This window comes from Gallinula chloropus, assembly GCF_964237585.1.
Source record: "Gallinula chloropus genome assembly, chromosome: 1".
Taxonomy (NCBI): domain Eukaryota; kingdom Metazoa; phylum Chordata; class Aves; order Gruiformes; family Rallidae; genus Gallinula; species Gallinula chloropus.
In genome coordinates, this window is record NC_140085.1 from 52,552,053 (window position 1) to 52,576,014 (window position 23,962).

General features: G+C 44.0%; 2 protein-coding genes across 3 annotated transcripts in view; one reads left to right on the forward strand and one right to left on the reverse strand.

Annotated features, from left to right (window-relative positions):
* Window positions 1-4,607: 4,607 nt before the first annotated feature.
* ACTR6 (actin related protein 6) lies at window positions 4,608-13,863 on the reverse strand. The gene is made up of 11 exons (XM_084279709.1): window positions 13,697-13,863; window positions 12,973-13,090; window positions 10,872-10,940; window positions 10,163-10,286; window positions 9,266-9,401; window positions 9,118-9,174; window positions 8,350-8,448; window positions 8,078-8,156; window positions 7,722-7,893; window positions 5,703-5,841; window positions 4,608-4,916 (listed from the first exon to the last, which is right to left on the reverse strand). Exons 1-11 carry the CDS (start codon window positions 13,762-13,764, stop codon window positions 4,787-4,789), a joined length of 1,191 nt encoding a protein of 396 aa, XP_084135835.1. The 5' UTR covers window positions 13,765-13,863; the 3' UTR covers window positions 4,608-4,786.
* A 6,536-nt stretch (window positions 13,864-20,399) lies between these two features.
* BLTP3B (bridge-like lipid transfer protein family member 3B) overlaps window positions 20,400-23,962 on the forward strand; it is a gene marked incomplete at its 5' end in the record, with an annotated part of 59,316 nt that continues 55,753 nt past the window's right edge. For both annotated transcript variants that reach the window (XM_084268309.1, XM_084268308.1), the window contains one exon: window positions 20,400-20,443. In XM_084268309.1, coding sequence (XP_084124435.1) covers window positions 20,400-20,443 — 44 coding nt within the window. The remainder of the gene's footprint in view (window positions 20,444-23,962) is intronic.

The following is a 23,962-nucleotide window of genomic DNA, read 5'->3' on the forward strand; positions in this document are numbered from 1 at the left end:
GTTAAAATACACTGGTTACCTTGATAGCGTCCAGTTATTTGTCAAAACCACTTTGATAGTGTTTCTGGATTCACAGGGCAAAGCTAGAAAGCACATTGACCTGTTTTTGACATGTTAACTGTAGGCTGACAAGGAAATGTTGATTTAATTAATAAATATGCAATATAATGTTAGGTTAAATTACTCCTTCCATCCTCATAGAATCACAGAATGTGTTATGTTGGAAGGGACCTTTATAGGCCATCTAGTCCAACCCCCCTGCAGTGAGCAGGGATGTCTTTACTAGATCAGGTTGCTCAGAGCTTCATCGAGCCGGACCTTGAATATCTCCAGGGATGGGGCCTCCACCAACTCTCTGGACAACCTGTGCCTGTGAGCTACCACCCTCATATTGAAGAACTTTTTCCTAATATCCAACCTAAATCTCCCCTTTTCTAGTTTAAAACCATTACCCCTCGTCCTACATGGCCTCGTGAACAGTTCTTCCCCAGCTTTCCTATAAGCACCTTTCAGGTACTGGAAGGCTGCTGTAAGGTTCTCCTGGAACCTTCTCTTCTCCAAGCTGAACAACCCCAACTCTCTCAGCCTGTCTGGCAGACATTTTAATGTGTATTGGACACAGAGAACTGAGATTGGAAGAGACATCTGGGCTAATCCCACTGCCCAGCTCAAAGTGGAGTCAATTAGCGCAGGCTGCTCAGCACCTTTTCCAGTTGAGTTTATTGTATCTCCAAGGACAGAGATGCCACAACCCCTCAGGTGACTCTGGTCCAGGGTTTGACCAGCCTCACAGTTTAAAAAAGACACCACCCAAACCAGTTTACCTTTAGGTAGAATTGCTTGCATCACAGTCTGTGCCTGTTGCCCCCTCTTGTGGAGATCGGCGATGGGCAACACGCAATTTGATATGAATTAAGATGAAGCCATTTATTGAGAGAAAGCACAGATTATAGACATTTGTTACTGCAACATGGCAACTGGAAAACTGCTGATTGGCTGCACACACTGTTCACACCAAGCTGATTGGTTAGTAAATACAACAGGTTCTGATAAGCTTATCTTATAGTTAAGCATTGTTAATTTACCTTTGATGTCTGAAACTATCTGCACGCCTGCTGTGCTGACCATTTATTATGGCTGGTTCATGACATGTTCACTTACTCCCAAATCCCTTCCCACAACTCCTTGGTTTAGGGTAGTCTGTACCCCTGTCTTAAAGGCTGCTGTTTTTTGTGAATGGGATTACAAAAAGCCTTCAGCATGAGTAACTTTCCTGTCTCATGGGAATGTGAGGATATTGTCAGGGTCTGTCCCTTCTGTGAGGAGAGTCAGGCTGCTGGCAGGCCTGCTGCTGCATTCCCCAACACCCTCTCATCTTGGTGGGCAGCGCTGAGAAGCCTCTGGCTCTGTCTTCTTTACTTCTTCCCCTGAGATTCTGTTCGTAGGGCTACACAACTGCAGTGGTCTCAGCCTCTTCCTTGTATGGCAGATGCTCCAGTCCTTATCGTGTTCATGGCCCCTTTGCTGGACTGGCTCCACTATGACTGAATTTTATTGTGAATATGCTTCTTCAGGTATCTACGACCTCAATTGTCGTCCAAACACTGGCCAAGTTACCAGGATACCAAAGCTTTCTGAAAATGAGTGCTGTTTTCTTTAATAAACTGGAATGGTTACACTGTTATCAACCATGTGTACAGGTAATAGGTTGTGTTAACCTGGGTATTTCAAGTACCCAGTCAAGGAACGTAGTTAAAATCTCTGTCCACCTGTCTCTGTTTACACCCTTGTTGTTTATTTAACAGTGACTGTCCAGTGTATTCTGGAGGAGTAAGAAAGGCCAGGTGAATACTATAATGACTAGACCTCAGAGCCATGTATTCTTTTTCTAGCCCTTTGTGGGAGGAGGGCTTGGTCATTCTCCCAGAAAAGGGAGCAGGTACTGAAGTAGGTTATTGAGAACTGTAAAATATTTCCTGGTTGAGTGCTCCTGGTGTCAAGTAGTGGGGAAAAGGGATTTTAGTTTGGGCTTTTTTGTTGGTTTGGGTTGTTTTTTTCCTTCACTTCAGTCCCTTTACTGAGTCTCACTCAAAATCCTGAATCTGGTAACAGGGATGGGTGATGACATGGTAATTTCTAGTCTAGATGGGCTGGGAATTGCTTTGGGAAAAACTGTAATTTTAAAAATGAAACTATTGCACTTTGTGACTTGATTAGACTTCTCTTGTGTTAATTTAAAGATGACAATAAAGCATTGCATAAAAAGCCATGAACCAGTCTTTCATTTCATGGTGCTTTCACAAGGGAGGGGCAGCAGGTATAAACTGAGGAAATGCTTCACATGGACATCGGAGGCTGCAGCTGCCAGCTGCTTTGCACAGTTCATGGGCCAGCATGTCAAGATTCATCTACTTCTGCAAAAGAAGGGAAGAGATCTCGAGAGCCCTGTTTTATTCCCTTACCCTGACAGGATGATCTACTAATTTTTAATCTCCTTTTGAAAGAAACAGGATACTTAAATGTGAAGTATAAGGCTCTGCTGAAAAGAACAAGCTTGATGAAGTAGAGGTTATTCATTTTCAGTGTTAGGTTTTTCAGTTGCATTACAAAATTAGGAGAATTTTATTGGACTTTCTGAAGTTTGTCACTTCTAATATTTCACGCAGAGTCGTCTGGTAAGGGAACTTGGCACCTCTCATTTCTATTTATGAGTTCTAGCATGGACCTAGCAATCACCAGTATGAATTTGTGTTTGAAGAGTTTAGTCTAGAGCTACTTTCCAGTGCAGTCTTAGCAAAGAGCAGGTGCTGTCACCTTCAGAGGAAGACCTATTTCTATTCAAAAAGTATCTACATTTGTTCCTACCAGGGACAAGTTTCACTGTTGCCTTTGTAAGAACAATGCAGGTTTTCCCTTATTTTAAGTCCCAGGTAAAGTATGCTGCTGACTTTGTGAACCAGTTATTTAAAAAAAAATAAAATATAGAGGTTGGACACAGAGGCCTCTACGTTCTATTCAAATGTCAGGGTACTGGACTTACCTGTGTCCTGTATTGTGTGTGGTGATACATCAGCTGTATGCAAGAATTTGAAGGTGATGTCTCATGCACTAATACTTTCACTGCCTCCTGTGAGGCTCACATAGCTATGAACAGGAGGATGGTAGCTCCTCTGTGCTTTTCAGGAGGCCAGACTGGCAAAGTAAAAAAGATTGTATTTGAGAAGATCATCTCAGACAACTCTTTCATTGGGGCAGCTCATCATCAAGATCTCCTATTCTCTGGTGTTGGCTTTTCCTCTCTATTGACCTTGTGCTGAGACCTCTGGTAGCAACAGGAGCAGCTCCTGAGAATATCTATCTGAAGTAGAGAAGGAAGCCAGAGATGCTCTCTCTGTATCTTGGTGCTGTCAGTGAGCCCCAGGGCTGGTGGTACACACCTTTGTTCCTCCTCTTTGCATCTCTGACCATTCAATTACACAATGCTGCAAAGAAGAAATTTACTGAAGGTGTCTACTCCTGCTTCAGAGTGCTCCCCTGGGCTGAGTCCAGGATCACTGGAGGGTCATGAAATCCAGTGAAGCCACTGCTTGATCCCTGCCATCCACCACTGGTGTCAGTCAGTGCTCTTTGTTCCGAGCCAGGCACACACACTGCCAAGTACACTCACTGGTTTGATACCGGGGCAGCTGCAGCCTGGGACAGGATACTCCTCTGCAAGTGTGAGACTGCTGAACATCACCACCCTGTGAAAGGGGCAGTGGACCTGTGACCACGAGCTGCATCGGGTCTGGCACCCATGTGTCCCCCTGTGCCTGCTTCCCTCCTGGGAGCCAAGTGAGCCAGCCCAGCCCTGCCAGGCCTTGGGTAATCAGCCTGTACTGTCTTACTTCCCTCCCGCACGCAGTGCTGCACAGACAAATGGCACAGTAACAGCTTCTGATGCCACCTTTGCTCTGTAAACAGAAATGAAAAGTGCAGGCTGGGGCATTTGTTTATCTGGAATGGCTGACTAGGGCACAGATGGGATCACCCAGGACACAGCTGCATATCTCATTCACGTCAGACTGCTGCTGATGTCACCTTCTCAGAAAGGTGAGGGGAGTGCCAGTAAGCTTATTTGCACAGACATTTTTTTAAACAAACGAACAAAAACAAAAACCTAAAACAAAGGAAAAGTCCCACAGTCCACTAACCCCAAGCCCCTTCTTAAAAAGAAACCCTGTTCAAACTACTCTTTCCTCAAAGCTTAAGTATACTTTCAATAGCGGTGGTCACATTTCAAGTATATTCCTCTTACAGCCATTCACTAAATGAACAAAATAAACCTCACATATTTATTTCCAGGATAGGTGATCTCAAAGAGGCCTTTTGAGATGTGCTTAATGCCCATTCAGTTGCAGGCACAAGTAAGAATACTACAAATTCTGAAAGAAAAAAAGAATAAAAAAAAAAAAAAAAAGATTTGATTTCTCTTCTCTACATGTTAGTGTCACACCAGTACAAGCATTCAATGTTTTTACTGCCTCTTGCACTGAGATTTTCTGCAGAAAGAATACAATGAAGCTATTGGTAAAAGATGAGAACATAATGAAATGACAATGAACATATTATTTCTTAGTATTAGACTTGTAAAAATTTATTTTTAAACTCTGAAAATTATTTTTCCCAACCCACTTAAATACAGGAAAGCTAAAACACAATCCTACCACAAAAAAAAACAGGATGTAGCTCAAAAAGTTCCATTCTGAGAACACTGATGGAATAACAATGTATCCAGCTACTCTACCTATATATCAAATTTCTCTTCACAGATATTGTGTCCATGTTCTTCATAATCTTCTCTAGTTACTACCATGTCTTCAAAGTCGTCATTTTCAGAAATGAGCTTCCCACCTTCCCAAGAATATGTAATAGGGCTGAAAAATGAAGAAAGGTATTTGTTACTCATCTGTAAGTTCATCTAAAATAGTAGTATGCAGTGATGATTTCCAAAACTTTTCTTTACCCACACCTATTTAAAAATATGTTTTTGATCACTAAGTCAAACCATCCAGACAGTTCGAAATTTTAGCAGGTCTAACTAACTTTGCTTTTCATAAAAAGCAGGTGCCTCTCTGGAGGCAGGTGTGAAGAGGGCAGGAAGTGGAGACATCTTAGCATTTCCGTTGCACAGATAATGATTCTTTAACAGTATGCAAAAATACTCTAAAAACTTTTAAAAAGTATTATTTAAAATAATAATAATAATTGAAAAACCTTTCACCTTTTTCACAACTGTATATTCTCTCTCCAGAAATATGTTGCTCATTCCAAATCCTGGTGTGGCTGCATTAATAATGACATAGCAGCATTCAAACACTGAAAATTCTTCTAAGCAAAAGACTAACCTGTAATCTGGGACACTTATGTATCCACACAATGACAACAGGATCACATTTCTCTGTTTAGAATAAAAAGGCTGATCCCAGAAACACTTCTATGCTTCATTAACCAAAGTACAGGGCAAGCTGGTGGCCTCTGATTTATTTGGTGTCTCTGAAAGTACACTTGATCTAAAACATTATTTTGGTACAATTCTGGTTCACTTCATATTCAAATGAACCCTTTTTCTAAATCTACCTTTTTAATCAGCAAAAGAAATCCTGCTTTATGGTTTGTTCTGCTAGAGGGACAAAGCTTGTTCTATACAGCTGAGAACTTACTTTTCAGGAAGAACAACGGAAACATCATAATCAGTGGGAGTAAGACATCGAACTTCAGAATAAACCCGATCTCTGAAGCCCGGAAAAAGGGTGTTTCCCCCAGTCAGAACTATGTTCTTGAAGAAGTGAGGCTGCATTTCTGTAAAATAATTAAGTAAATCTGTAGTTAAGAGACTGAATATGTATTTAAAGATTAGAAGGGTTTTTTTCCCCCAATTTCATTATGAATTGGAACAGAAGAAATATGCATAAAAGAATGTTATCATCATCTAATGATCACAGCAATTGGTTTCATTGAGAAATGCGAGACAGTAATCAATCACCATCTGTGATTTTTACAATTTGGCTTTGATAACCACTGTTTTCTTACACTGTATGTTAAATTTCACATCTGCCAACACAATTCCCATTTCAAAAGGGATTTTAAATGACACATGCAAAATAACAGCCTCAATGCCACTGTGCTTCTGTGGTATCACACAGCCTACAGAAGTCATCTTTGTAGTAATAACATTCATTACATGTACATCATCTATAAACCAAAAGCTTTAGTATTGCTTCTGACAGCCACAGCAGTCATACAGGTTTTATACTTTGATGAGTTGGGTCAGTTTAATTTTTCTCTTCTTCCGGTGAAGAGAGATACTTTAAAACCCAACTAGCTCATTTCAAGTATATTCCACAACCAGCATCAGACAGGTCACATCAGAAAAGGATGTTAAGAAGAAGAAATGGCAGCAATGAAGAGGTGGAGAGAGGCCTGAGGGCTATCAAAAGGGACTTTAGAGCACTGGGGCTATCAGTTAGGGGTGCAGGAACACGGGTGGTGTTTTTTCTCCATCCCTTTAGAAGCAGGGAAAAACACTGAGAGGAGCAGGAAAACACACCTGATTGACTTGTGGCTAAGAGGCTAGTGCTGTCAGTGGAATTCGGGGATTTTTGATTATGGGATGGTTTATTTGGCACCAGGATTGCTGGCAGTAGATGGGGTCCACCTGTCCCAAAGGGGGATAAGGATCCTAGCCCAGGAATTGGCAGGACTTGTGGAGAGGGCTTTAAACTAGATCTGAAGGGGGTAAAACCAGACTAGCTAGAAACAAACCCAGGAGCAGCTCTCAAGAGTTGGGTCAAGAGTTGTGGGGAGGGACCAAAAGTCCAGCTGAAGTGTGTCCTCATGGCTGGTGATAAAATACAGGATGGCATGCTACAATCACAGGCACTGTGTGTCAGTGAGTTCCTTAAGTCCACTCCAAGAGGTGCGGGGTACATTGAAGCACATCTGAAGTGCTTCTACCAATGCACACAGCGTGAGGGACAAGCAAGAAGAGAGGGAAATCCTGGCTCAGTCGCAGAGATATGACATCATTGGCTGAAGCAAAACCTGGTGGGAAGAGTCCTGTGACTGGTGTGCGTCAATGTATGGTTATAGGTTCTTAAAAGAGGGGCAGGTGCTGACCTCCTCTCTTTGGAAACCAGTGATTAAACCCGAGGGAACAGCATGAAGCTGTTACTGGACAGGTTTAGCATGGATATTAGGAAAAGGTTCTCTCCTGAGAGGGTGGTTGGGCACTGGCACAGGCTCCCCAGGGAAGTGGTCACAGCACCTAGCTTGACTGAGTTCAAGCATCATCTGGACGATGCTCTCAGTCCCATGCTCTGACTTGGCTGGCTCTGTGCGGAGCCAGGAGTTGGACTCGATGATCCTTACGGGTCCCTTCCAGCTCAGGATATTCTATGGTTCTAAGAATAAAGTCTACAGTGATTAACTGAAATAGGGGTAGAAACCAATCAGTGCATCACCACAAAACTGTGTTTATCATCAGATGTGGACAGTCAGTTCTGGAGTATATGACACACATCAGCAGGCAGACCAATTCACAACTTAGTAACCGGCATATGGAGAGTACTAGCTTCTTAAGACACTTTGGATGCTTAAAAAACCCCAACAAAATAACAACAGCAAAACCCCAAAGCAACACAAGCCACACACACATTTTTCAAAATACTTGTAGGTTATACCTTCAGGTAAATTCTGAATAGAATAAACAATGGCTTCAGGAATTCCCATCTCTTGAATACCAATATCTGAAGGATGAAAGAGAATTTCTGGAACTGCAAATCTTTCATTTGCTAGACGAAGTATTTGTTCACCAGTCTTGTACTTTCCACTTAACACCATCTCTTCCCTTGGCTAAATTAAAGACAAGAACAGTAGGCACTGCTTAAGAAAAGAAATTACATCCTAGACTATTCAGCTTATCTTTTTCATGAACTGCAGAGACAGAGAGTATATTCTACATTACACTGTATTATAAAAAAATCTCTTAATAATAATACATACTCTGGTTTTAAATCTGAAATCACACTATCTTTACCTTACAAAATCCCTTTTTGATTGTGCTGAAGTCTGGCAAAACATAATCTACCATTACAGTATTTTCCTCTCCTTTCAATCTGAAAAAGAAGAATGTAAAATACAGCAGAATAAAGAACAAGTTCTAAATAACAATTATTTTATATTGTCAAGACTTCCAAAGACTTCCTTTGACTTAATGGGAAAATTTGCTGATTAAGACTATAGTTTTGTTTGTACAAGTAGATTATTCTTAAGTACCCACTTTTACATTTAATACCATTGTATACGTACTTGGCAATGTCCATATCCTTGTAAAAGTCTTGAGAAACATAACACACATCTTCTTTCACTTGATTAATGACATGAGTTTCATCCATAACATGCAGCTGCCTATGAAAAACAGAAAACAAAACCACAGAAGTCTGAAAATACTGAAGTCTTATCATCAGCTGCCCAGTTTTCCACTGAAGATGAGCAACCAGAGTTTTCAAATCACAGAAAGCTACTGTCTCAGTATCTATATTCAACTTACAAAAGCATTCCTAGCCTACTGCAGTGTGGTATTTTCCTATTCTGCAGTTCAATATATACGAACATCCACCTGCATTTGCCCAATGTCTTCATAACAAGTACAGCCATATTGCTGTAATTAGGTCTACTGGCAAAGACCTTCATGTAGATAAAGTTCTGAGACAAAGGATCCTAATGAAAAGTTGATCCTACTGAATTTTATTTATGGTACTGACAGAATCAGTTAGCAAACTGACTGATGATCTACTCAGTAAACATTTAAAGACTTGTGTAATTGTGAACACACAGTTAACCTCAGCAACTTCAAAAACTCTGGCCCTTGAAAAACAGCCTAATTCTTCAAAGACTTTAACTTTAATTCATCTTGAGTTTAAGATCAAGATGGCAGCTAGCTGATTGTAACAGACAAAAATTCCCTGCTCCTTTAAACAGCATTTCATCTAAAATTCACACAACTATTAAGAATATCCCCCCAAACTTCTAGCTCAGTTCACACCAGGTCTCAAAGTGATGACCAGCATGCTTTACCTGTAAGAGATTATCTCCTTCAGATGATTGGTTAAGAGTTTTCCTCCAACATTAATCCTACAGGAAACGAGTAACACAAGGAATTTTGTCATTATTAACTTTCAGGCATAGCAAACAATTCTTCTAGAAAATATACACTGTGGTTTACCTGATGATTGCCTCTTTCTTCTTTTTACTTCTACAGTAAGGTACAATATGTGTAAAAGAGTATCCGCTGTCCACGATGATACAACACAGCTCAGATGGATTATCCCGGAAATACCTGTGTGCACTAAGAGCTCCAGCTGAAACAGAGCAAAGTTCACTCAGTTTCTATGTGGATATGCACTTCTAGAGTTTACACTGGTATGAAAGTGTACTTGCTTCCCATTTTAAATACCTTTGAGAGACTTCCAAGACATCCATACATAATACTACAGCAAGAACATGAATTAATTTTGGCAGTGGATAAAATTAAGTATCATATATATCTCCATTTATTCTTTTACAGTAATTCCAGTCCATGTTCCGTTTCCCCTCATGAAGCCCAAGCAGACTGATCACACAACAATTTATCAAACCTATCTAAAGGAGTATCCTATGTCCAGCCATCTTTCAGAGGGGTTGTGAAGTTAATTATACATCCCCTGTAAGATAGATTTCATGATTGCAATGATGCATTTTATTTGCTAATACAAAACCAAACCAACCAAAAAAACCCCACTCCACCCCTAAAAAAAAGCTATCAAAGATAATGCAAATTTTAGCTAGACTTTCTCAAACACTATCCTGTTTCAAAATACACCTGTTATCTCCATCATCCTGACTCTCCTCAGATTTCCTTTAATTATATACCATGACATTCTTAAGAAAGTAGTGTAAGAGTATAGCTAGAATTTAAAACCAAAAAAAAGAAGTTTAGTCCAGTTAATAGTACACATAGGAGTGGAAGGAAATGGAGTAATTTCTTTAGTGTTCGGATGTGCAAGCAGTTATATAACCTTATTTATATATAAGGTTAAACTTCAAAGTACATACATGCAAACTAGAAGAGAGACAGACTCACCATTTACTCTAAGAACGGCCTGAAACTGATATTCTTCAAATAGAATTTCATTCATAGATTCTTGTATCGAACTGAAGTTAAAATAAGGTTCAGTAATAATAATATTGGTATCTACAAAATCCACCTATGAAAAATACATCAAGATTGTCATTACATATAACTTAGAAATTAATATTTCATTACCACATTTTGCATCAGCTGAAGATCATGTAAATTTGAAGATGTGATTACCACTTGCTGTATCTGTTTTTAGAAGCTAGGCTTAGTTTCAGGTTTTTTAAAGACTGCATGAACAGTGATACAACTTTATCAAATTAATGAGTAAAAACCTAACAGAAGGGAATGCCTTCATACATATTCTGCTACTGTTAACATCCTTACAAACTGTAATCCAACATTTTAAAGAGATACCCATAAAGGAACACTACAATACTAATGTAAGATACTTTACACTAATCCTGTCAGCTACAGAAAGGCCTTTTCAACAGCTCAGCAACTGCATCACAAAATTGCTTGTCAAACAACAAAGATGAAGTCTTGTGCAAGGTAGAATCAGTTTGCAAAGAATAAAGCCTTATGATTTCTAATTGAAGGCACTTTCAAAGAGAATAGTAAACTCACCAGTTCTATTTCATATTTGATGTACTTATTCTACTTCCATTAGTTACTAGTTAACCTACAGAAAATCTGTAATTAAAAATACCCTTACTTGATACATTTCTTTTCCAAAAAGATAATCCCAAACCTGTCTCTGGACATCCCAGTTCACCAAGTAACCCTGTAGGAATGTATAAAAAACATAAATTACATTATTTAGAAAATAAAATTAGTTTTTTAAAAATTACAAGAAATCAAAAAAATGACAAGTGTGTCATAGACTGATAAAGCCATTTGAATAAAAATGTCTAAATTCACATTTCTATGCTAAAAAGTACGTGTTATATAGAAAAAAGAATGTTACAAATATTCCCCATTATTATGTTAATTCCTACACTACAAAACCCGTGCAAATTGCTTTTATATACACATTACTCTGACAGAAGCCTGTCAGTCTGACCTCAGTGCTGGGGAAGGTTATGGAGCAGATCAACATGAGAGCCATCACGTGGCACGTACAGGACAACCAGGTGATCAGGCTCAGTCAGCATGGGTTTATGAAAGCTTGACTGATGTGACCTCCTTCTGTGCCAAGGTAGATGAGGGAAAGGCTGTGGGTGTTGTCTACGTGGCCATTAGTAAAGCCTATGACACCGTTTCCCACAGCATTCTCCTGGAAAGACTGGCTGCTCAAGGCTTGGATGGACATATGCTTTGCTGGGTAAAACACTGGCTGGATGACTGGGCCCAAAGAGTTATGGTGAATGGAGTTACTTCCACTTGGTGGCTGGTCACAAGTGGCGTTCTCCTAGGACTCCATGGTGGGGCCAGTTCTCTTTAATATCTCTATGATTTGTGGTCTAAATACCTGGATGAATGGACAGAGTGCACCTACACTAAGTTTGCAGGTAACACCAAGTTGTATAGGAATGTTCATCTGCTTGAGGGTGGGAAGGCTCTTCAGAAGGACTGGGATCTAAAGGGGCCTACATGAAAGTTTTGAGGGACTGTTTACAAGGACATGTAATGATAGGACAAGGGGTAATGGATTTAAACTAAAAGGGTAGATTTAGATTAGGTATGAGGAAGAAATTCTTCCCTGTGAGAGTGGTGAGGCACTGGCACAAGCTGCCCAGAGAAGCTGTGGTTGCCTCCCCCCGGCAGTGTTCAGGGCCTGGCTGGATGGGGCTTTGGGCAGCGTGGTCTAGTGGAGGGTATCCCTGTCCATGGCAGGGGGCTTGGGGCTAGAAGATCTCTGAAATCCCTTCCAACCCAAACCAGTCTGTGATTCTCTGATAGGCTGGATCAATGGGCAAGGCCAATTGTATGAGGTTTAGCAAGGCTCACTGCTGGGTCATGCACCGGGGTACAACCTCAAGAGTGGCTGGGAAGCTGCTTGTTGCAAAAGGGCCTGGATGTGCTGGTGGACAGGCAGCCGAGTGTGACTGGCAGTGTGCCCAGGCAGCCAAGAAGGCCAACGGTAGCCTGGCTCCTGTCAGACACTGTGTGGCCAGCAGGACTAGGGACGTGACTGTCCCTTTGTAGTCGGCGCTGGTGAGGCCCCACCACCTCAATTACTGCATTCAGGTTTGAGGCCCTTGTTACAACACAGACACTGAGGTGCTGGAGCACATCCAAAGAAGAGCAACGAAGCTGGTGAAGGGTCTCACGAGCAAGTCCGACAAGGAGCAGCTGAGGGAACTGGGGTGGTTTAGCCTGGCGAAACGGAGGCTGAGGGGAGACCTTAGCACTCCCTACAACTACTGGTAAATAGGTCGTAGCCAGGCTGGTGTCTGTCCCTTTCCCCAACAGCAAGGGACATGGCAAGAGGAAACGACCTCAGGTTGTGCCAGGGGAACTTTAGACTGGTTCTTAGGGCACATTTCTGCACTTAAAGGACTATCAAGCACAGGAACATGCTGCCCAGGGAAGTGGTTGAGTCACCATCCCAGGAAATTATGTAGAAGACAGTGCTGATCTGGCAAGTAGGTTTAGGGTTGGACTTGGCCATGTTAGCTTTACAGTTGGAGTCAATGATCTTAAGGGTAGTCTTTTCCAACCTGAATGATTCTATGATTGTTAAACTTTACACAACTGAATATGATTCTCTTATGGTACTACACATGACTTCAGTTGGGACATACTGTATTAAAACTATTCCTTAAAATGATTTACATTTGGCTATAATGTAAAACTCAGAGTATCTTACTTACTTTCTGAAAGGGCAGAATATAAAAAAGACCAGAGGGATCTTTAATTTCATCCAGTTGGTTTGCCGTGAAGGTTTTCAAGCGTGCAGTCTTTGATCTGAACTGACAGTTGGGAATAACGCTGGAAAAGATTGGGAGGTTTCCTGTTCGTCATGGCACGAGAGGCACTCATCGCCTTCACACTCCTTTCCTACGCAGCCCGCCTTCAGCAGTAACCCTCTCGCTGCTGTGCTTTGGCCTGTATCAGGCTATTGGAGCCAGCTACGAGGGAAGTCTCTAATCCCCGACACCTCCGGCGCAGGGGAACCGAACCGAACCGAACCGAACCGAACCGAACCGAACCGAACCGACCCGACCCGACCCGACCCGACCCGACCCGACCCCTGCCCACCGCGCGGAGCCACCGCCGCCCCCTCAACACAAAGGGCCCCGCCGCCTCCTCAGCGCGCGGGCGCCGCCAGCCACCGCAACGGCCCCGCCCACCGGGCCGGCGCGCGCCGCAGGGGCGGGTCCCGGCGCGCGCCGCAAGGGCGGGGCCAGACGAGGCCCGCCGGAGCAGAGCGCAGGCGCGGTGGCGGCCCGCCCGCCGGTAAGGGGCCGAGGGAGAGGAGCAGCGGCCTCCCGCCCACCCAAGCGCCAGCGGGAAGGAGCGAGAGGGCCGGTGCGCCGCGCGAGTGCCGGCGGAGCGTTAACGGGACGGCCGCCCCGCCCCCTCCTGGGCCCTCACCTGACGTTCGCGTGGCTGTAGCCGATCTTGGCGTTGTAGGCGCCGTTATCCAGCACCAGCGTCGCCATGTTCCCCACGGCGCCACGGCCGCCGCCGTCCCAGTATTGATCCGCCACCGCCGTGGATCTCTATGGTTACCATAGAGCGGAGGAGCAGCGCCCGCGCGTTGCCTGATGGGACGCAGGAGTGCCGCGAGAACCACCTCCGCCAGCCCACTCGCGCCTGGCGCGGGACGCTCGCCGGTCACGTGGCGCCGGGGACGTTCCTGAGCGCGCGCAGGCTATTGGCCGGGCGTGACCCGGAAGCTGTCGCCAAAAGACACGGGCGGGCTGCTTCGGGCGGCCCGTGGGCGGCTACGCCCACAGCCCCTCCCCTGAGCGGGGGGCGGCGCTGCCGCTATTCGCGGGCCCGGGCGGCGGGGCGGCTGCAGCGGGCGCGGGGCTGGTAACGCCAAAGCGCGTCTCCGGCGTGTTTGCAGCCCGCCGAGCCCGCGGGGCGCGTCACGGGTGTCCCCGGTAGTTCAGTGCGCCGGGTGCGAGTGGCTGTGTGCGAGCTACTGGTGCAGCGCGGGCCTCTGCCCTGTAAGAAGGTTAGGGAATGAGGCGGCTTTACGTTCCACGGCCGTTCTTCTGCTGTCGTTACCCCTCTTCTAAGATAAATAGCACAAAACCGGTGCTAATGGTGTTCGCTGTCCTGACCAGCCGTTGTTCTAATGGCGTCTCTGCCAAATACCACACGCCGTTACAGAATCACTGAGCCGTGCGACAGCCCGTGGAGCACCCGGGCCAGCCTTCTGTGGGGAAGGGAGCAGGCAGAGAGGATCTAGCACCCTGTCCAGTGCCATCTGGGAAACCTCCAGTGATGAGGACCACCACTTTCCTGTGGAGGTTGTTCCAGTGATTGATTGTTGTCACTGTAAAATAAAGTTCCCTGTATCAAGATGAAATGTCTAGTGGTGCAGCTTACACCTGTTGCCCCTTGTCTTCTTGTGAAGAGAGAGCCTCCATCTTCATTGTAGCCACTCTTCAAGCACTGGAATACTGTGATAAGGTCTATTCTGACCCTTCCCGAGGGAGAGAAGGCCTAACTTGGTCATAGAATCACAAAATGGTTTGGATTGGAAGGGGCCTCAGAGATCATCCTGTGGGCAGGGACACCCTCCACTAGCCCAGGTTGCCTAAAGCCCCATCCATCCTGCCCTTGAACACTGCCAGGGAGGGGGCAGCCACAGCTTCTCTGGGCAACCAGTGCCAGGGCATCACCACCCTCACAGGGAAGAATTTTTTCCTTACATCTGATCTAAATGACCCCTTGTCCTATGACTACATGCTTTTGTAGTCTTTAAAAGACTCCTTCACAGGGTCTTTCCTCACAGGGTAGGTTCTCCAGCCCTCTGACCAACTGCATGGCCTTCATTTGAGCCCTCTGCAGGCTGTCCATAACCTCTGTCAATGTGGAGACCAGAACCTGGCCCGACAAGCACTGAGCTGACTGGGATGATCACACCTTTGTCTCTGCCAGTAATGCCTCTGCGGATGCAGCCCAGGATCCAATTTGCACTCCTTGCTGCAGCAGTACACTGCTGACTCCTGTTAGGCTTGCTGTCAACCAGGACCCCTTCAGCAAGGCTGCTTCCCTGCTACACAGATCCCAGCCTACCCTACCTGGGCTGCTTGGGTATGTCCTCTTGGGTGCAGGATCTTGCACTTGTCTTTCAGATGAATTTTGGTTTATTTATATGTTTTACTTACCATAACTAGTATTTTTTTGTTGTTACCCAAGAAAATAGAAAGTGCATTACAATTTTGTATCTGTATGTAATTGGCTTCCCTGGAAATACCAGAACTTAATAACTGCTGCTCTCTGTGATGACTCTTTACCCTAACAAATACCAAATGTCTTTCCATGAGCCAAGGATATTCAACAGAATACACGGCAATCTGATTTTAGGCCAATCCTCTTTACCTGCTGTCACTATCTTAAGAACAGCATCCTTAATCCCTGCTCTAGCAGATACGTTCTTTGGTTCTTGAGGACAGGTCACAGGAATATCAAAAGCCTGGGTATTTTTGCAGTTCAGGAGCTTCTGGTTTCTTTTAAAGAACACCTTCAAGTGTTGGTTGGTTGCTCATCAACAGGTATAGTAATAGTAAAATTTGGTTTTGTAATGAAAACCCCAAACCCAAACCAGACAATTTTGACAAACACTTTAGTTATGCAGGGTACTACAGTGAAACATACAATACACTCTTTAAGATCACATAATTGTTGCTTTGTCCATTTATTAATATTATAAGGGTCTTAGAACAATTTAGACACACACAAAAAAAAAATCATTGTAGCCACTGCTAACTTTCATTTTGTGCAAATCCAAAGACAAAAGCCAGAAGTTAATTGTTTTTTTCTCTTCTAGATACCATTTTCAGCTCTATGAGATTTCATCAGTTACCATTTAATGACTTTAATGACTTGTATATGGAATTTAGAGTTGTTTTTTTTTTTTAATACCTTCAGGACAATTGCCAGGCTCTTAAAAGTTCAGTTAGATTTATGTGTAGTGGTTGATATACATAAATATTTAAATTCTCTGGGAGCTAAAGTTAGTATATTTACTGTCATTGCTGACTGAAGGCAACTCACGTAAATACCAAGTTTCTTTACACATTCACCCATATATTGCAATGAGACTTCTGATAATACTTCTTGTTGGTTTTGGTAGAGAGCCTAACAAAGTCAGAAACATAGCAAGGACACATAAATCTGACTTTCAAATCTCCACATGGGAGAAAACCTCATACATTGCTCCCTACAATAGCTTAGAACTGATACTTTGTGATGCTGTTTACCTTTGTGTAATAGTCTGTCAGACTGCTTAAGCCTCATGGGTCTGTCTTTGAAGACAGACCTTTACCTTTGCATTATCTGTATGAAGCCATGCTGAATTTCTCATTCTGCAAATAAGAAACAAAGCACTCACTGAAAACAAATCAAAACTCAGGTCACTTTTTATGTGTTCTTTTTCTGTAATTCCTACTGCTTTATTTAATGGGAAGAAAAATGAAATTTTTTTGTTAATTCTGTGAGCTTCATGTTTCTGAAGTCACTTGGGCTCTAGTTATTTCTTGGTTCATTTGGGGTTTTTTTCCTCAACTCCATTCCAGATTTTACAGTTAAGGAATCTGCATGACCACATGAAAAGTCAAACTCAATCTGCACTCCCTGCTGCTTATTTGCTCCGCTCTGCGGGGAGGTGCAGCCAAAAAAATGATTGAACTGTGCCAACTACATTATTTGAAGCTTGTTTAGAGTATCCAAAGAAAGTTACCTTTGAGAAAGAAGTTATGCCATTCTTTGACCCTGGCACAGGCGTTATCCTGCAGTTAGGATCCATAAACTCAACCCCATGCACCTTTATCTAGGTACCTTTCTTTATCTGGATGATGGTAAAGGGCAGGCTGGTGGATGAAATGAGTGCCTGATGGGAAACTGTGCATGCTTGGGTTCTTGGGCCTTGTCTTGAATTGAAATACTTTGCAAATAGGCCCTAGAAATTACCTCTGGTAAATAAAGGCCAAAATTCTACTTTCAGATAATTTTAGCATCCTGGATATACTCACAAGCGGGGTTCTTTGTTAGTGATGTGAGTGCCAGCTGCTCTGTAATGGAGAGAAGCCTGGAGCTGGGGCAAATACTGTAGTCAGCAGGGTGGGATCTTGCCAGCCAGGGCCTGTCTCACCACCCCGAGCGAGAGAGCTGGGCAGGCAGTCATGGACAGAGCAGCCTAGAGCTCAGATGATCATGCAAGTGCATGATGATGAAGCAGGTCCAAGGTCAATCACAGAAGTCAATCCTCAACTCAAGGTTGGAATCAGGTCCTGGACGGGTGGACCAGGGCCAGACATAGCCCAGGGATCACCAGGCAGGTCCATGGTGACTGGGCAGGTCTAAAGTCAAGATAGAAAGTGGATCAGGCTCCAGATCAGCAGGACCCACATTAGCAGGACCCACGGCAATAAATGTGATGGTCAGACACTACAGCCACCCCTTCTTATGCTCTGACACAGTTTTTCCTTACTGAGTGGGAAGTCATTTTGGTAAATCAAGAACAAAGAGCCTTAGTTGCTAGATGAAGAAATCCTACATGGCAGTGTTTGTAAGTGCTAAGTAGTCAGGAATGCTAAGCCATTCTTTCCTCTTCACAGTTACCATATCAGAGGTGGCAGCTGGTGACATTCTCACAATTTTCTTCATAAATGGTTCCCCTCCTCTGTTCAGAGCAGGAGTCGGTCTTTGGAACTTCATATGAAGTCCCATTTTCACACAGTGGCCCTCTAATTAGCATGAACATGCTAGTAGAAATTAATCTGCCTGCTAACATGGGGCTGTGATTTGGAGAATCAGTCTGAAGTCTGAATAAATATAGTCTGGGTATATCCTGATATTAATTTGTGTCGGACTCTGAAAGGAAATGTCAGATACTCAGCATGAACCAAGGGATAAGCTGGGCTCCTTACTGTATGTCCTTCTAACTCCTTGGGGTGGGGTGTTAATCTGTGCGCTTTCCTCCCTTCATCTATTCAGCAAGCACCAGGAGATGAGGTCATGATTCTGATCAACCCTGCCAGGCAGGAATGTTTCTGGTTTCCAGTTCTGACACCAGTGAAGAGACTCTGGACTTTCTCTTTTCTGCCAGAGCTACACTTGTGGGACACATGAAAGGGAACACACAGCAGGGATCCTGCTTTCCTTGCCCTTTGTATTTTCTTTCTTGGTGAGGAACTGATCCATCATTATTTCTCCAAGATACTGGTAGAATTTTTTTTCTAGTTGAGACAATTGAGCTTAAAACAGGAATAAAAGTGTTAGCTTCATACACAGCTCATTCCAACTTTAGAAATCTCTTTAAAGAATATAATGAGGTCAGTATTACACAACTGACTGATTTCTAAATGCCTGGAAAAATCAATTGAAAATGTTCATCTCCTGACCTATTTTTTCATCTGTTACAGCTTCATAGTTCTGACTGAAAGTCCTTGGTGTTTTGGTTCATTGCACATAAATTATTAATCTGTTACACATATGAGAAGCAAAGATAACAGTATCTGAAGATACTGTTCTGAAATGCAAACAGTCTTTCCTCAGCAGCTCCAGACAATCTAGAGCCAGCAAGACACACTTCATAGAGAGATGATATCTGAAAATCTTGTTAGTTTTACCATTTTTTTTTCCTTTTTCCAGTTAATACTACTATTTAGTGTACTTGGTTACCTACCACTTAAATAGTTAAAAATACCTTTTATGAATGAAGGACACCTGGAGAAGAGGCTTACCGGAGGAACAAAACTATTACAGGACATTTATTTTTCGATTGACTGGGAAATGTTGCTACAGCATGAGTGGCTGTTCTCTCCAAATTACGATAATCTCTAGGCTTTATAGTTAACACAGATACCCAGTGAAATGTGAGCACCTGGAGAACAACCTGATTAAATCAGTCTGGGAATTTGAGTAATTGCTGAGAAATCAAAGTTCATATACATATCAATCTACTGCCATGCTCGTGTATGTTTGCATCAGCAAACTTTTCTGGTTTTTATCTGGCCTTGTTTGTTCTGTGCGCTGATATAGGAACAGTAGCCATCCTGGCTTAGGCCCAGGAGAAGGTGTGTGGCTCTTTGGGCTGGGCTGGTTGCCTGAGCTCCTCTTTTACCTTCCTCTGGAGGGATATCTGGCAGGGTTGAATTTGCTGCATCTGGGGTTGTTGGCTTGCTTGGTGCATCACTTTGGAATGATTTTCAGTATCACAAATGGGAAAAATTGTAGGAATGCTTTTTGTAGCTGGAAATGAATTTTGCCTATATGGAAGTAGTATTAAAAGGGTAACTGTCTCAGTTGTTTAATCAAGGTGAATGTGTTAGAATGGAGCTAGAACAATGGATTTTATCTGAAAGACTTAAAAGTAACTTAGTGTTGCTTTTGTGAACGAGCTCTGCCAGTTGCTTGCAGCTCTGAAACTGGGGAAGGGCATGAAGTGCAGATATTAACGCCAAAGTGTTAACGCAGGTAGGTAATACACATTTTATCAATAGGAATTCACGCTATACATAGTAAGTCCGTTTTTGTTGTTGTCTTTGTTACACATAACACCTCTTAGCGGCAATTTATTACAGATTCTCAATAAAATCGGGACGGTGAGAGGCCGGGCCCACGGAGGATATACTCCACAGGCGGGGACAGGCGCTGTCAGAGTTTTGGAGACCGGAAGACTGAAGGGGGAGGAAAGCAGCGGCTGGCCCAGAGAAAAGGCGGGCGATGCAGCCTGCGGCGGGCAGGGGTTGTGGGTGCTGAGGGGGGTCTGCGGCGCAAGCCAAGGCGGACCCCTGGAGCGGCCCTGCCCATGGGGGTTTGCAGACTGAGGGGAGGAGGCGTCCCTTCCACGCCTCTTGACTGCCCGGGGCTGTCGCTCTCCGCGCGGGGCGGTGGCTCCGACTCCGGTCTCGCCGCCTGGTTGCCGTTGCCGCCCCCGCCCCCTGTCACTAGGTGATGCTGCAGCCAAGATGGCGGCGAGCGTCGAGTGAGGGTGAGCAAGAGGCAGCGGTGCCACTTCCAGCAGTCTCCCCGTCTCGGGCAGGGGGAGGCGGAGGGATGAGGCACGTCCTCGGTCCGGGCCGGTCGTCGTGAGGGGCACGGGCCAGCAGACACCATGGCGGGGATTATAAAGAAACAGATCCTGAAGCATCTCTCCAGGTCAGTGGGACGCTGTGCCGGGAAGGCTGAGGAGTGTGCGGATGGGGGCGGCAGCTCCCAGCCCCGCGCCCTGGGCGAATAGCAGTCCCCAGGGCCTGGCGCCAGGGCGGAGGGACGGGGCTTCATTCAGCCCGTGGGGAGTAGAGCTGGAGTCGCCTTCTCGGGGTGACTTCGGGGCGGCCGGCTGCTTGTGAGGGTCTGTCCCGCCGTGACAGCCGTATATAAACGGCCCCTCGCCCCCAGCTCGGTGCCCACCGTCGCAGGGGGGCGCGCAGGCGCCTGCCCGAGTCGAGGAGGGGGGTTCGGTCTGCCTGGCGCAGAAAGGAGTCACCGAGTGAGTCACCGCTGGGCTCCGGTCGCCTCCCCGCCGGGCAGACGGTGCCCACCTCCGCAGCACGACGCCGAGCCGCGTCTGCTGTGGCAGCGGGCCCACGGTCCCCGGGAAGCGACGGCCCAGCCCCTGGGCGGGAAGCGCTGGCGGGGCAAGCGGGGCGCTCCCCAGGGCAGCCCGCGTGTGGGGTGGGGGGCAGTGGGAGAGAGGGGAACCCCCAAACCCCGCCGCAATTCAAAGGCAGGTGTGTGTGTATTTACACGAGCGGACCCCGTTCGCTTGCTGGCTGGGGTGTGGGAGCGGGGCGTGTGGCCTGGCAGGTCTGGTCGAGACATCTGAGCTCTTGCACACGCAGGTGAGGCCGGGTAACAAAAGAGATGCGTTCCGGTGCACGCAGGGGGATGGAATGAGTTGTAATGTGCCTCGTGGGGTAGAGCATTCAAAGCCCTACTGCAAAACTGTGTAGCTGTCAGTACCGTGTGCTTGAAAGATGGAAAAAGCCCTGCTGAAAGCACACGGTCAGATTGAGACGATTTTAAAAAGCCACATTACATTAAATCTCCCATTTTCTAAAGAGAGAAAAACCTATTAAGTACTTGGTCTGTCATGGTACCACAGCATTGTTACACCTCAGAGCTTATTTTTATAAATTAAAAAATGTAACCTGAAGTATTGGTCCCTTATTTGCTTATTTTTTTCAAAATGTTTTTGTTCTATTTTTGTATGGTATTTCTGAAAGGAGTTTATTTTCATCAGTGCTAATAAATAGAGAAAAGTCAAACAAAAATAAATGACCAGTTGTCATCTTTTGACAATGCACAGGGCAAACACAATTCTCATTCCAAATCTTTTGATATGTAATTGCTAAAGATGATGTATGAAGCCATAGTAGAATAATTTTTCTCCTCCACCCCACTCATGAGTTTTGTAGCTATGAATGCTGGTACAGAAATTTTGTCAGCACATGAAAATAACTGATCACTGTGCCAATGCAAATGCAAGATGAAGATGTCATCAGGCTTGAGTCAGTATTCTAATCAGAAATGTGTATGTAATCACAGGGCTTAATTGACTGATACAGCTCAGTTCCTACAGTGCTATTTAGCAGGCTGCGTAGAAGGAGTGAGGTCTAGTTGCTGTGCTACAGGTTAAAGTCTAAAATGTACCTGGGAACTGGCATGAATAGTATGAGCTGTTTATGGTCTAGTTTATCAAATAAACAGCTGACTAGCTTAGTATGAAGTACTCTTTAATGTTGATAATGTGTTTGCTTTCTTGTGTGGTGTGGTGATGCTTTTTCAACAAGACTACGTCATATGATTGTGACAAATTTCATCATTTTAAAAAAACTTATGGGATATATCTAACCATCTGAGGTTTGCAAGTTGACTCTCACAATCCACACTACGTTGACATTAAAAGAGTAAGTTTGCTACCTAAAGTATAAACAGTGTTTTTGTTAAGCCCCTTATTATGGGTGTTCTTATTCACGTGACCAGATAATATCTTTTCTCCCTGCAGAACTGGTGTTTCAGCGGTTGCAGAAGTTGGTTGCACAAGAAAAGAGAATTCAAGTGACACAAGCACCTGTAAATCTGGTGGCTTTTTAAATTTCAGGAAGTTGGGTTTTTAACAAAAATGATAACATCATTGTTTATTTCAGGATGTCCTTTATTATGTTTTATAAGAACATGATTAAGGTAGGCTTCGCACACTCTTTTATTTCAGTGTGGAGCCAAATACAAAAGGAATTTCCTGCAATACTCTGTCTGCCAAAGGGCACTTTCACTTTACACTCTACTACTATATTGGTTCCTGTTCTGCAGTTTTCATAGTTCCTCAAAACTGATGGATGCCTGTTTGGCATCAGCAGGTGTTAGTGGCAGGGTTAAAGTGTATTGGAAGAAGCCTATATATAAATATAGGAGGAGGGGAAAGAATTATCCTGTTATCTTGATTTACTTTGATTTTTGATGATTTTATTTCTCTTTATGTTTGAATAAAGTCAAATCTAATACACACTTCAAAGAACAAATAGAAGACATGAAATTGTACCTTCAGTTACAGAGAAGTACTTTCTTGTTTGCCACAAATCACGGCATCGCAGAGTGGTTGAGGCTGGAAGGGATCTCTCGAGGTCGCTTCATCCAGCTCCACCAAATCATCACTGATTTGGCAATATTTACCATGAAGATTGCTGCAATATCTCTTACTCTTGTGTTAGCAATTTTCAGCTTTCTATCTAGATACTTGTCGTGGTTATATGCACATTTAAGAGCACTGTGTCATTCAGCAGGTTAATTTCCCTTTAGCAGTTTACAGTGCTTTTAGAGGAATTCATGTATACACGGGTGTTGTGAAGGAGTCTTATCTTCCTGCATTTTTTAGCTAGGGAAAATTTTTACATAGGTAAGAATCTTTAAGGCATCAGAAAAAGAAGAGGAATACCCAAACTGCGTTTTGGAACAGTTTTGGTATCTTATGCCAGGATCTGGTGATGAGTTTTTTGCTTTCTCAGAGTTTTTTAAAGACTTTAAAAATATAAGTTATGTTCTCTGTCTTCAACATGTGCTGCTCTCCCCCAGGGCTGTAGAAGACAATGAGGAGGGCAGAGGGGAAACAAATTTTGGTTGGGTTTTTTTTTTTTTTTTGTAGTTTTTCAGATAATTTGATGCTTGACATAGGATATGAAACTCTGCTATCTGCTAAGCTGAAGAGATGAATTTGTCATTTGGAGGCTTGAATTTTTGTCAGCTCCATGTTGGCTTAGGTGTGGGTTTGGTGAATGTGGATGGTGGAGTGTCTTTATTTCTTAACATACGTGCCCTAAAAGGAAAGAAGTATCTGGACACTGGCACTGTCCTTTACAAAGGTAGGAATGAAAAATTGTGCCTAGCAGTCTTCTGTGTAGTGCTGGGCTCACTTACTCTTACTGTCAATGTCTTCCCCTTGAACTTGTGTTGAATCTTCGTATGTGCTGTTACATGTTGGCACAGGGGAGAGATTTCTTGTTGAATAGCACATTTTATTGCAAGATTTTCTGTACTCTGCTCAGACAGTAGCAGATACCCTTCAGCTTTACTTGTTTCTCCTCAGACTTTGTAGACAAGTGTGTAAGATGGTGTTAAAGGTTTCCAGTAGGGCTCTAGGTTGCACTATGCAACTTCAGAATAGCAGTCTTCTACTGT